The sequence below is a fragment of the Salvia hispanica genome, chromosome 3 (assembly GCF_023119035.1).
Source record: "Salvia hispanica cultivar TCC Black 2014 chromosome 3, UniMelb_Shisp_WGS_1.0, whole genome shotgun sequence".
NCBI lineage: Eukaryota > Viridiplantae > Streptophyta > Magnoliopsida > Lamiales > Lamiaceae > Salvia > Salvia hispanica.
In genome coordinates this window covers 38,771,567-38,784,860 of record NC_062967.1, presented here as the reverse complement: position 1 = coordinate 38,784,860, position 13,294 = coordinate 38,771,567, and the positions used below count along the sequence as shown (strand labels likewise).

General features: G+C 37.2%; 3 protein-coding genes across 3 annotated transcripts; 2 read left to right on the top strand and 1 right to left on the bottom strand.

Annotated features, from left to right (window-relative positions):
* The first annotated feature begins 175 nt into the window (after nt 1–175).
* LOC125212536 (serine/threonine protein phosphatase 2A 57 kDa regulatory subunit B' beta isoform-like) lies at nt 176–3,688 on the top strand. The gene is made up of 2 exons (XM_048112737.1): nt 176–1,977; nt 2,927–3,688. Exons 1-2 carry the CDS (start codon nt 847–849, stop codon nt 3,251–3,253), a joined length of 1,458 nt encoding a protein of 485 aa, XP_047968694.1. The 5' UTR covers nt 176–846; the 3' UTR covers nt 3,254–3,688.
* Nucleotides 3,689–4,957: 1,269 nt separating this feature from the next.
* LOC125212535 (probable pectate lyase 13) lies at nt 4,958–8,389 on the bottom strand. Its single transcript, XM_048112736.1, has 5 exons — nt 8,004–8,389; nt 6,695–7,415; nt 6,399–6,590; nt 6,062–6,267; nt 4,958–5,270 (listed from the first exon to the last, which is right to left on the bottom strand). Exons 1-5 carry the CDS (start codon nt 8,141–8,143, stop codon nt 5,051–5,053), a joined length of 1,479 nt encoding a protein of 492 aa, XP_047968693.1. The 5' UTR covers nt 8,144–8,389; the 3' UTR covers nt 4,958–5,050.
* A 1,430-nt stretch (nt 8,390–9,819) lies between these two features.
* Nucleotides 9,820–12,077, top strand: LOC125212537 (shugoshin-1-like). Its single transcript, XM_048112738.1, has 10 exons — nt 9,820–9,883; nt 10,281–10,423; nt 10,514–10,551; nt 10,662–10,770; nt 10,864–10,887; nt 10,994–11,053; nt 11,136–11,183; nt 11,274–11,352; nt 11,432–11,483; nt 11,614–12,077. Exons 1-10 carry the CDS (start codon nt 9,826–9,828, stop codon nt 11,906–11,908), a joined length of 906 nt encoding a protein of 301 aa, XP_047968695.1. The 5' UTR covers nt 9,820–9,825; the 3' UTR covers nt 11,909–12,077.
* Nucleotides 12,078–13,294: the final 1,217 nt, after the last annotated feature.

Here is a 13,294-nt window from a genome sequence, read left to right as displayed (position 1 = left end):
ATGCCTCTTCTCTCTCCAAAGAATATTGCCATTATAGTATACTTTCTTTATATAATTGTTGATTATTTGGGCATAAAACATAGGATTTCTCATCTGTTTTTTCCGTAGAAATATACTGTCGAAATCTGAAAATAGAGAACAAAAAGGCAAAGGGAAATAAATGCGAAAAAGGTGCGGCTGTTATATACCGATGCACAAATTCGAAAATTACCATTTTGTCCATGGCCTGCGCATTCGCAGAAGATCAAATTTAATGGAAACCATAAATAAATAATTGAATAATTAAGATAAAGAAAAAACAAAAAGAAGCCCTAAATTTCCTCGTCGGCGGTGGCTTGATTCAAATCGTATCCTTTTCTTCATCTGCATCCAACCGATTTCTTCCCAATTTCTACTCCCCGCCTCCAGATTTCTGCTGCTTTTGAGAGTATAATTGCTTCGTTTTGCTCTCGAACTCGTCGATTCAGTTGCGCGACACTGCTTTGCTAAGTTCGACGGAGCTGATCGGGTCGCGGATTTGTAATTTTCGGATTTCTCAAGCATATATCTGGTATTTTATTTCTATCGAATTGTTTGCTTGCGATTTTGCACGAGCACGGAGCATATTTTTGTACTTGATTTATACGGCAGAAGCGTTTCTATGCTGTTACTAACTGTTAGTTTAAGTAATTGATCGGTTTGAGATTGCGGTCCCGGAGTTTTACCACCAACTGCTTTCATTGCTTTGCGAATGGAAGTTACTGGAAGAGCAAGTAAAATGTGAAGTTGAGTGTATGTGGGAGAATGGAGTAGTGCTGCTTTAGTGCTTTAGACAGTTTCTGTTTCTTCTTTCGGTTGAGGATCACAATGTTGAATAAGATAATGAAAAGGGGGCAGAGGAGGTCCTTGAAATCTGAAGCGATTGAGGCCCCCATACCTCCGTCGTCTGCCTCTAGTGTGACGGTCAATCATGCATCTCGACTGGCCTCTGCGACGCCTCAGCCTGTGAGCCTTGCTAGCATCCCGCAGAATCTTGGCACTGTAGAGGTTTTGCCAACGTTGCGGGACGTTCCAATGTCTGACCGGCATAATCTGTTTATCCGGAAACTTCAAATATGTTGCTTCCTGTTTGATTTCACTGATCCGACGAAGTCTGTGCGGGAGAAGGAGATCAAGAGGCAAAATCTGGCGGAACTCGTTGACTTGATGCAGTCCGGATCGTGTAAGATGAATGAGGTGATGCAGGAGGAACTGATCAAGATGATATCTGTGAATATTTTCCGGTGCTTGCCACCGGCTGCACATGAGAACACTGGCTCAGAGGGTGGAGATCCTGAGGAAGATGAGATGTTCATGGACCCTTCATGGCCTCACTTGCAACTTGTGTATGATCTGCTTTTAAAGTATGTGGTGTCATCAGAAACAGACACTAAGATTGCGAAGAAGTATCTTGACCACTCGTTCGTACTGAAATTGCTTGATTTGTTTGATTCAGAAGACATGAGGGAACGAGAATATTTGAAGACAATTCTTCACCGCATATATGGGAGATTTATGGTTCATAGACCCTTCATACGGAATGCGATAAACAACATTTTTTATCGGTTCATATTTGAGACCGAGAGGTACAATGGGATTGGTGAGCTTTTAGAGATTCTTGGAAGTATAATTAATGGGTTTGCACTGCCAATGAAAGAAGAGCACAAGCTGTTCCTTGTACGGGCACTTGTTCCATTGCACAAGCCTAAATGTATTTCTTCATACCATCAGCAGTTGTGCTATTGTATAACACAGTTTGTCGAGAAGGATTACCGGTTGGCTGATACTGTGATTAGAGGGGTGCTGAAGTATTGGCCTGTCACAAACTGTGGCAAGGAGGTTCTCTTCCTTGGGGAGCTAGAAGAGATTTTGGAAGTGACACAGTCTGCAGAGTTCCAGCGCTGCATGGTACCGCTGTTTAGACAAATTGGACGAAGCCTCACTAGCTCACATTTCCAGGTCTGAAGTTTTTCATGGATCCTTCCTGGGTTTCATCTAGTTACTTTACATGTCTACTTAAAAAAAGGTTCTTGCAATTAGTTATCTTTGATATATATATTGTGTTGCTACTGTAATATTCTCACTTTCCAGAAGGTAGTACTCCATAAGGATTAATTTTAGTGTTTAAGAAGCGATGTGGGTGGATGTAATCTTATGGAACATGCTGGCTGATTAATATGATTATGACAAGAAATTCAAAACTGAATGAGATAAGTGAGTTATCATGGTGCTCGTAATGGAGTTGTTTGCTCTTCCTTTGGATTGAAGTGGACATCCATAAAATCGAATTGAATTTGTGTGCTGCTTATAATTCTTGAGTTTCGGCTTATATTTGAAGTTATGTACGTATAGTCCCAATCTATGAAAGTAAAAAGAATTAGCCAGCACCCTTCTACTTTTGCTGGTTAGAATTTTGTTGCGCTCTAATAGGAATGTCTTGTTGAGGTATATATGGACTATGAAGAAGAGAGTATGATTGAGTGGGGGGAAGGTAGATTTAGAATTTCTGGATGAGTTCTAAAATAATGTGAGGAGTTGAATATATATCAAACCTCTTCCTCCCCTAATAGCTCTACAAGTGCATACAGATACTATGCTATAAGCTGTATAATGCTTTCTGGCTGAGTGCCAGATATGAATGATTTAATCATTGCTTTCCAGTAAAAGCTAAGATATCATTCTCCGAAAATAGCTTTTATTTAATTCTCTTGCACTTATACATTCAGAAGCATGTGTTTTGGCCATCTACTTCCCTTAATGACATCTTCCCTTTGAGGATGCTTCTTTTCATGGGACGTTATAAGCATTATTAATAACAGCCCTGAATCTTGTTGAATTGTTTGCTTCTCTGTACGGTTGGCATGACTCTGAACATATGTACTAACTGGCATGATTTTCCATTTGATAGGTAGCTGAACGGGCTCTTTTCTGGTGGAACAATGAGCACATAGTCAGTCTGATTGCAGAAAATCGGCATATTGTTTTACCAATCATATTTGATGCTCTAGAAAAGAACATACGAGGCCACTGGAACCAGGCAATCGTTGGATTGAGCTCCAATGTCAGGAGAATGTTCCTTGAGATGGATCCCGAGCTATTTGAAGAATGCCAGAGGCAGCATGACGATAAGCAAGCAAAAGCTGGAGAAGTTAAAGAGCATCGCGAGTTAACTTGGAAGAAACTGGAAGAGGTTGCTTCTCAAGTTACCGGTGAAGAAAACATGGTCGTCATTTAGTGATTTTTTTTGTGGGATTCAAAAACATACAGCTGCGGATTTTTAAATAATCTCCCCAGTCAGATGGTGAAGTTCTATCAACCCGACATTCTATCACTTCTCAAAGAGTAGGAGCAACTTATAGAAAACGAATTGATTGGGAGCAAAACGGCCGGGAAAAATGGAGGTAAGTATGCTACTTTGCTTCATACAAAATGCCGTCATCTTGTGTTTGTTTGTGATTTGCAACATTTCATTTTATTACTCATCCAAATAATGATCAGTTTTTGTAATCTATAATTATTTTGTGGTTTTTTGTATTTTGTAAAAGAATAGACTGAAATCAAGCTATGAGGCTTTAGATCAAAGATTGTTTTACTGCTTTGAGAATTGCCTCTCTTTGTTTTTTAGAAGCTTGATTGGTGACGTTATTTTATATGGAAAAGTATTTGTTAACTTTGTCTTAATTCCTAATATTCATTTTATGCAAAATCTAATGGGTTTGCTTGGTTTTCATCACTGGAAGGGAAAATCAGTTATGGATATTTCCTCAGCTTTGGCGTGGTATGTTACAAATGATGTTTTGTGCAACTCTAGATTTGTTTTTTACTACAAGAGAAGGCCGTCCTTAAATACATTATTCTATTCGGCTCGAATATATGCAATTCCCAAGTGATTGCTCAATAATAAATTTCGTACACAATTGTTGGCTCAATGCAAATACAAACTTGTATCTTGAATAATCTGCAACTGAATTAGCCTAAATATACACGTGTACCACAAACTAATTTTTGTCACGCATATTCCAAATATTTGCACAAGGTTTGAGAAGCAACTTTCTATCTTTTCATCGCATAAAGACTATGGCTTGATTGTCACTTTCAACTTCAATACTCCGTTATATTGTTATCACAAATAAGCTGCAAACCATCATATATGAGCCATAAATCAGCCACAATAACAAAACCATGAGTATTCTTTAAATCAGTTCCCGACGTCATTTCTAAGAACTAGATTTTGATTTAGTGAGTTATGGATATGCATGAAAAGCTATTCAATTTCAGTAATAATAGTGTAACTGCACATGTATGCTATGTTGCATGGGCTCCATGCCACATGACTCTTTTAGTCATGTACAGTTTGACTAACTAATTAACCACAGATTCACGTGGAGAAGGAGATTGTAGTAATTGATGAAAAACTAGATAAAAAAGATTCAATGAAAATATATTAAAGAACAATTACCCTTAAGAAGGGACAGTGTTACTGTTAGGTTCATTGCATTCGCTGTTGTCCAATGGAATCATATCATTTATCTACTATTTGGAAGAATATAAAAACAGAATTATTCATGTAATATGGGCCCCTCATCATGGTATCTTCTCAGTACAATAGTACCCATTTTCGTTTGCAAATGTTTAATTTAACGAATTCTTCTTAAATGAGTTTGTAATTCATCACAAGACTAAAATAACACTACAACTTGAGACAATGTAAGAAATCAAGAACTACTTCTAATAAACTTCACAATCATCCAACTGGCTCATCACCAATTATATGAGAGACCCATCTTCAAATATGTCCATTTATAATTACACTTTTCAATTCGTTGCCATTAGAGCTCTAGACATTATTTCATACATGTCGGACTATTATTCGGTGAATTAAATAAGTGATTGTTCAAGTTCCAACTACTTGCCTCATTTGTCAACTTTTCACAACTCGTTTGGATCGAGGAATCAATGGCCCCCCACAAAAATATTGATTTCCTTTTCCCTTTTTCTTGCACCTCAAATATTAAAATGAATGAGGTTTTAATCATACCAAACCATTAACAATGGAGGAGGAAATATACAACATTAAAATAATTAGGGAAGATAAAAACAAAATGGTGGGCGGCGATGGCCCTCTTACGGCGGCGCTGCCCGCAAATATCATCCCAAAATAGTCACCTCCACCACCGCTGGACCCTCCGCCGCCGCTCCCGCCGCCTGTCACGGTGGTGGACCCGCCACCATATGAGCTGACGCTATTGTCCCTGCATTATAATTCAATCATTTCTTGTCACTTATTTATCTTACTATTGCACAAATTATATTTACAAAGTATACATAAACTCAAGATTAATTGTAACTAAAATAATTTGATTAATTATAAAAAGGGTCATTAGATATTGAAGGTACAACCCAGAAAGCACTCTGCAAAAAGTCTACATGACAATGTACCAGTCGATAAAGCACTGTCACTAGGCTGGCTGCAAGTGGGCCCAAAAAGAGTCTGGGCCCACATCTATGGGCTGGATTGCATGAGGATGAGAATTTCATATATTTCCAAATTAAATATTAGGATAACACTATTTTAGTACTACTACTACTACTCATGCTTATAGTTAAGTTGACAACGAAGCACTACATTGGTAAAACAATTTATAAAGTAGAACTATTAACAACATTAATACATTAATAGTATGTGGATTAATTTATAAGTTCACATAGATTGGAGTACTATTTGCTAAAAATGTTTCCTAATTAACATTTTTAAACCAACAAACATAAAGAAATTGTGACCAATGGAATCCAATTTATTCTCTCCAACACCACATGATGTGAAAAGATGAACACACTCTTTACTAGTGAAAGGCTGTAAAGAAATGAGCATTCCTTTAAAGTTGAAGTTATACTACAAACAAAGGCATATCACATTGCCAATTTAGATAATGTTTTATTTTGTGTTTTTTACAGTATTAGTGCATGCTAAATGTAGTGACACTTTTGTGAAATATGAACTTAAACACCATTTTGTGAGAGAAGCAAAGATTCATGTGTGTACCTTGTGCCACCAAGAACACCGGCATTCATGGTTAGTTGTTCGATTTGGCTAGCCGATTTAGGGTTGAAACTCGAGGCCTTGGCATACTGCATCGTAGCCCCTTCACCGGATGACACAAAGAATGCACCGTTCACCATCAAGTCCCCATCCGTCCTCCAATTCCAGTCGGCCCACCCCCCCTCACTCGTATCCTCATGTCTCGTCACCTATTGAACCACAGACACACAACGTAGTTAGTATGCATATGTTCAAATTGCATCACAAGTAGGAAATATGTGTTTTTAGCTGTGAGAAATGCACACAACAAACTCAACGAATAATGCAAGCAGCGTTTTACCTCTTTCGCACTTGGATCAGCTGGTGCAGTGAAGCGGTTATCCTCACTATTCACAGTCGGGCTAGCACTGCCTCCAATCGCGTACATTTTCCACTGAAAATAGTCGTTGTTCACCACATGGACGTAGCCCCTCCTTATTCTTGGCATCCTCTGCACGAGCCCCGGTCCGAACCTGTTCAAGGCTATTGTGACCTACATTGCATCCCAAACACAACAAACAAACCTCAGCCATCAGTTTCAAATCAAGAATTCAAAATGGGACAGATCAAAACGTTGCCTTTTCCACAAGAACCAACCTGCATTCCCGAGTCGGGCAAGTACTTGTCATCATGCCCGAGCAGCATAACCTCATTATGATCAGAGAAATAGTTATTCGACACAGTAATAGCCGTAGATCCCATGATGATGTCCACCAATCCATCGGTGCAATGTGACAGCGTGCAATGATCGATCCATATGTTCCTCGAACTGAAGATTGATATGCCATCACCATCCGACTTCCCCCTGTGGCCAACATGGGTGGGGCTCGACCTAATATCAGTGTTCCCAGACGGTTTACAGTTGTAAATGTGCACGTTGTGGATGATGACGTTGCTCACATACTGCAATGTGATGCATCCATTCCCCGTGATCTGCACATTGGCACCACGCCCATCTATGGTCTTGTAGTTGTTGACAATCAGCTCGTGCTTGAGCTTGATGACCATGTTATACTTGAAGGTGATCCAGAGGGGCTCGTCTTGGATGACAGCATAACGAAGGGTGCCAGGGGTCGGACTGACTGTGTCGTGATCAGAGGAGTCCGTCACCTCATAGAAACGGCCCCCTTTGCCCCCCATCGCACTCTGGCCGAACCCTATAGCGCAGTCAGCCAGGCGCTGCCGGTTGTTTCCCCAGTTGGAGTCACATCGCCAGCAGTCGTCTATGGGGTTCCCGGTCAGGCATTGTGACTGTGCCTTACTACTCAAGGGTGTTTCAAGAATCTGGCGGCGTTTCGATAGCGATTCATTCACACTCCTATGATCAAATTCAGCACAATGTGGGATTAAAACCTATGCTTATTAATCTCTTTAGGCAACTAACATACAAGCTTCAACAACAAACAGGCTAAAATGTATATGAGCATTAAATTGAGAAAAAAGTGATGCTCAAGTAGCTAACATGTAATTAATAAATGTGAATAATACTATTCAATTGCCAGAAGCAGAAAACATCAAATCTAGGCAAGAAACATCACAGTAAATAAAAGGGAAAACAGGGGAAAACTACCAGAAAAAAAAAAAAAATCCAAATTTGGGTGAATCTCAGATCTTAAAATGATGAAAAAGAATTAAAATCCAGATTATGCCTCTCAGAATCAAATCCACAAGCAATGTAGAAACAAAAACCTAATCCCAGATGCAGAAATTTAGGTGTAATGATACCAACTACATCAACCCAAATGCTACACAAAGCCCAGATTAAAAAAATCCAATCTTTTCAATTTAAACAGAGATAATGTCAAAAATAATTAAATGGGCATGATTTCCAACAGATCTTCCAAGAAATGCAGCATAGAAATGTCTGTAAAGTTCAGTTCACATATCCATGTGTGTGTGTGTTTACCTTCTGACTTGTAGAGCTACAAAATCAGGGTTGGGGTGCTGATGAGAGAGGGTGAGATTGAAGGAAGTGGCAGCTTCAACATAGGAAGAGCAAATGAGACATAGCAGCAGCAAGAGAATGTACATGCGAGAAAGCAGCATCTTTGGGATTGGAAGAAGCAGAAGATAATTAATTATGAATAACTGATTTTTTCTGCTCTAAACAATGAAGAGGTGTGTGTTTGGGTCTTGAGATGAATGAAGCATAAAATAATTGTGTCTAATTAAAGGGAAAAAACAGAAATGCTGATTGATGCAGAGCTCTTGAACATGGTGGTGGTGGAGGCTGTAGAGAGAGAGAGAGGGAATCTCTCAATACCTTCTCAACAGACACAATTTACAATTAATTGATTCTATATAAATATAAGGAGTAAAATAATTTCATTTGGATGGAGTTACAGCTTTGTCAGTGTGAGTGACTGCAGCTGGTTTCTCCAATGAAAAGAGCCGTTTCTCAAAATATAGATAAAATAAATGAAAAATGGAACCATTTTCAGTTTCTATCTTTTCAATGCTTTAAATAATGTTTCTCTCATCCCTTGAAGTAAAGTTTTGGTATTTAGTAGTGAACACTAAACAAGATTCTTTTCTGTAGATATATTTTCTTTAGAGAAAGTCATCTCATGTTTGACTAATGCATTGAAATACTAATTAATTCAACATCATCATAATTCTTTTATTGGTAAAAATACACCCTCCGCCCCTAATAATTCGTCACCATTTAATCCGACACAGGTTTTAAGAAATGTAATAGAAAGTGAGTTGAAAAAGTTGGTGGCATGTGAGTTCTACTTTTATATATTAGTTTTATACTACAATATGAGCATAGAAAAGTTAGTGGAATATATGGTCCACTACCAAAAAAGGTAAAAATGAAAGGTGACAAATTTTTAGGGACGAGTGGAAAAAGAAATAGGTGACAAATTTTCATGGATGGAGGGAGTATTTATTTTCCTATGGCGAAAAGTGAAAACAAACTGAGGATAACATTGACATTGAAATTAAACAAGGAATTCAAGAAGTAGTATGAAAATCTTTATGTTTAGTTTTTTAACCTCACCTTTTGTAGTGAAAATGACTTGAGAGAGGATGAGGAAATCAAGAAGACTTTTACCTTTTAGGACCACTAATTACAATGAGGATTTATTAATTTCTTGATAAGACAGTGATGGTTTATATCACTAACGAGTGTTGGAAAACATTTTATACATCATCTTTTGAGAATTCATTGTACATTCAATTGTAGTCACAAACACTTACAAACATTATTGTAGATTTATTGTGAAAATTTCATAAATGAGCTTGATTTTCTTCATCTTTAATACCTTTTGATCCAACCAAAACTGATTCATATTAATGTTAGTATGACTCTTCTTATTTCGTGGTCCAATCTATATTGAAAAGTAAATTTATATATTATAGTAAGTACTAGTAAGTATTTAGTTACAATTTACAAACTTCTCAAATTTTGTTATACTATAGCTTATACATATCTCTGTTTGCCAGAAAAGATAGGTCGGGTTGGGTTCAAAACAAATTTAAAATTTAATTAACTATTTTGAAGTTTAAGATCCATATTAAGTGAATCGGCTTATTTATTGGGCCAAAATATTTTTAAGGATTGGTGCAGTCTTTAGTGGGCCTGCAATTATTAAATTTGAAGCCCATTATGGAGGCTCGGAGTTTACTTCTTGTATTCTCCCTCGCAAAAGGAAGGCTGTATTGTATAAATATAGAAAGAGAAAGTTCAAACAAACATTTCTCGCGGTGCTGTTTGATCAGTGATGCCGAAGCCGGAAGGTTTTCACATTCTGGATGCGCAGAATGCTGCGATAACCAAAGGTGATTATTGAAATCTACATTACTTTTTCGGTTTTGTAGCTGTGTTTTTTCTCACTCTGCGCAAATACAAGGATTTCTAGGGTTTAATGCAGAATTCTGCTCATGAAGCGTTGTTGAATAATGCCGATAACCTTAGTTGGATCTCAAATTGTACGAAACCAACAATTTCTTTTGTGTGGAGTGAGGCAATCATACCTTGTCAATTTCACATAGTCGCAAAATCATATCTGCTTGGCTTGTAGAATAGCAGTCTGCTTTACTAATTTTTTATTATTCCACTTGTGAATTGTGATAATATTTGCTGTTTTGTGTGTATAGAAGGTGAAATCATGTTTTCGAGGTATATTGTTTTTTGAGTTGATTGCTAATTCGTTGCGATGTTCAAACATGTTTCCAGATAAAGCGAAGGACACTCAAAATGTGGGTAGGAGGAAGCTTGCAGACATCAGTAACCAGCCACAAAATCAGAGGCTGTTAGTTAAAGAGAAATCTCAATCTACAGAGACGAATATTAAAGAGTACATTCACAAGCTACAGAAGGTAACACTGTTTGTAAGTCATTCGGTTATCTCGTGATTGATTTTTGTTACTCGTCCTTGCTCATTCTAGATTTATTCTTTGTTGTTTTAGGATAATATGGCTTTGGTGAAGTTGATAGCACAGAGGAAGTATCCTTTATGGTGTCAATTCTGTTGTATGTTTCGAGATACTCATTGCTTTGGATAAATTAGCTTTTGATTAGGTTCGTTTTCGCTGTTTCCTTGACATTACATGATAGCAAAATCATTGAACAGAATGGATTTGAGTCTGACAGATTGAGAGTAAATCTGCTCAAAATGCAGGAACAGAATCAACATCTGGCAACTTACAATGCTCAAATACTTGTGGTGCTTTTATGAAATCTATATATGCAACTCTTTGATTTCTCTGAAGTTCTTCTGTTGCATATTGTTGATATTTATTTCTAAACTGGATTTCAGGAAATAAATTCAGGTAAAGATCGGGTATGTCCATAGAATCTTACTTGATGTGTGTTTACATTTAGTTCGCTTGGTTGGTGCTACATATTTCACCCGGAAGCTCACATTGTGCACGTTCCTTTTATTTCAGTTGAAAATGTTACAGCATGTGCTTGGGTGCAAAGCTGGTCTTCTCAAAGTTGATCTTGAGGTCTGTAAGTTATCTATCAGCCTGATTATAGCAAATCGTCTCATTATCTTATTATATTGTGTAATGACCATTTTTTTCATAGGGAAGGGAAACAACAACACCAATGGGAGATGCTGTTGTTGATGTTGAGGTATAGGTTGCACTTTAATTAAGTCTTTATGAATATTCCATTCAAGTTTTGACCCTCAACACGGCTTGCTGTAATCTTCGATATGTGAAGGGTATCAAAATGGAGTCCTCAAAAGGAGATACAGATGATCAGAAGCCTCATGAAACCAAAGCGAAGTTACAACAAAATGGTGAAAAAATTGTTCCTAAAATGCCTGGTTAAATTCCAATGACAATCTCTCTGAAGTGTTTCTTGTTGGTTCGTGATAGGTGAATGCTCCTCTGGACCAGTTAAGTATAAGGACAAGACAGAAAATAAGAGGTTCTACTTCTACAGTGCCTCTGTAAAACTAGAAACACACAGTGGCACAATAAACTTCCCCTTTCTTCCTTGTTTTCAAATTGTGGTAACCTCATTCTTTCACTTACTCCTTTGAGTATTGCAACTACAGGAAAATTCGGCGAAGGCAATCTGCTAGATTCAATGCTGCAGAAGTAGAAAATGGTGAGGATTTCTTAGAAACAAAGGAGGCTAGAGTTTCTGTATCTCAAATGCCCGAGGATTCTGTCGGAGAACAGAGATCAACATCTGAGACTGCATTAGTGGAAAACGAAAGCAGCAAAGACGGGTCAGGCCCTAGGTTGCAGCCTCTGCAGCTTCTCTCGAGGCCATCACGGGCAGCAAAGGAGAAGGTTCAGTCATACAAGGAGGTATCGTTATGCGTCAAACTGCGCAGGCCTGAGTGAAATAGAGCAACATTACACATTGATACTTACATTCAAACTTATGATATATAGCAGGTTGATAATCCCTAAACCAAAGTGTGCATTCTATCTTTGTGTATATAGCAAGTTCACTACTTACACTATTCATATTCATCTTCTCTTGATATATATCATGATGATTTGTTGGTTTTGTGGATTTTACACCTGATAAATGAATTAGTCACATCTAATAGTCGAAGGTGCCAAAATGTTGGGCTATATTTGCTTTAATTTGCAATTTTGTGGCCCAATTCCATCCCTTCTTGACCGATTTGATAAATTGTTTTTGTTCCTTTAAATAGAGGATATAACAAAAATAGTCCTGGAAATTTCTCAAACTTTATCATAATTTCAATATCTTATGTTGGGGATATGAAATATAGGGCTTTCCGAGGAAAATGCAACAATTCCGTTGAGTTTTCATTTATGAAATCATTATAAAAAAAACTAGTACTTACGTTTATATAAGTAAAATTCCTAACAAAGATCTCGTGTAAGATTTTGAGATGAATGCTAATGAAAACGACGTTGGATCACTAGATTATGTTGGGAAGCCCCATAATATTTCATGTTAAACCGATGGGAAAATGATAGTATAATTATGAGAAGAGGAATTCAAATCGCACACTACTTTAAAAATATCTAAGGACCAATTTCTCCTAATTATAAATGCATGCAACAACTAGTCAACTAATGATATTGAGACTAACAATAATGTTTTTTACCCTATATTTTATAGGTCCATTATCGATACTAGTATACTACAATGTCCGTATATGACATAAATCATTTATATGTAACTACTACCTTAATTGGGATGTTCCTCATAATTAACATTTTTATAAATAAACCATGTGATATCAAGTAAATTTCTAAGAAGATTCTACTACCAAAACGCGTTTATACCATCCATTTCTTCGAAAGCGACGACTTTTACAATTATACTCTATCTACCTCTTCATATGGTTAGAGTATTTTATATTTGGCACAGGACTTTAAGAAACTAAATCCTTCATAAAAAATATAAAACTAATTCAGCCATAACACACACCAACTGTAATTAACCATTTTCAAATGTCGGCAAAGAAGGTGACAAAAAACCTTCACATTCGAATCTTGATCCATCAATTCTTCAAATCTAAACAGCTCTTAACGTGTTGATGCACGAACAAGGGTAAGAGAGAGAGAGATGGAGAAATGACGTTATTTGTTCACAGGAAATCCAACCTCTCTGGCATCGACTAAATGCATATTTCATTTTCAAGAATTGTATCCATCAACTTTTAATATAAAATACTAAAATACACCAAAAAAGATACTTACTAATTTTGCCCGACCCCACATCAATACTTATTTTATTTTGCTCTA

Excerpts from the sequence above, each read along its gene's own strand:
- LOC125212536 (XM_048112737.1), top strand. The coding sequence starts at position 847 with ATGTTGAATAAGATAATGAAAAGGGGGCAGAGGAGGTCCTTGAAATCT. Across the intron at positions 1,978-2,926 it reads TCACTAGCTCACATTTCCAG|GTAGCTGAACGGGCTCTTTT; the intron begins GTCTGAAGTTTT and ends TCCATTTGATAG.
- LOC125212535 (XM_048112736.1), bottom strand. The coding sequence starts at position 8,143 with ATGCTGCTTTCTCGCATGTACATTCTCTTGCTGCTGCTATGTCTCATT. Across the intron at positions 7,416-8,003 it reads GTAGCTCTACAAGTCAGAAG|GAGTGTGAATGAATCGCTAT; the intron begins GTAAACACACAC and ends ATTTGATCATAG. Across the intron at positions 6,591-6,694 it reads TGCCCGACTCGGGAATGCAG|GTCACAATAGCCTTGAACAG; the intron begins GTTGGTTCTTGT and ends GATGCAATGTAG.
- LOC125212537 (XM_048112738.1), top strand. The coding sequence starts at position 9,826 with ATGCCGAAGCCGGAAGGTTTTCACATTCTGGATGCGCAGAATGCTGCG. Across the intron at positions 10,888-10,993 it reads TAAATTCAGGTAAAGATCGG|TTGAAAATGTTACAGCATGT; the intron begins GTATGTCCATAG and ends CTTTTATTTCAG. Across the intron at positions 11,353-11,431 it reads AGCGAAGTTACAACAAAATG|GTGAATGCTCCTCTGGACCA; the intron begins GTGAAAAAATTG and ends GGTTCGTGATAG.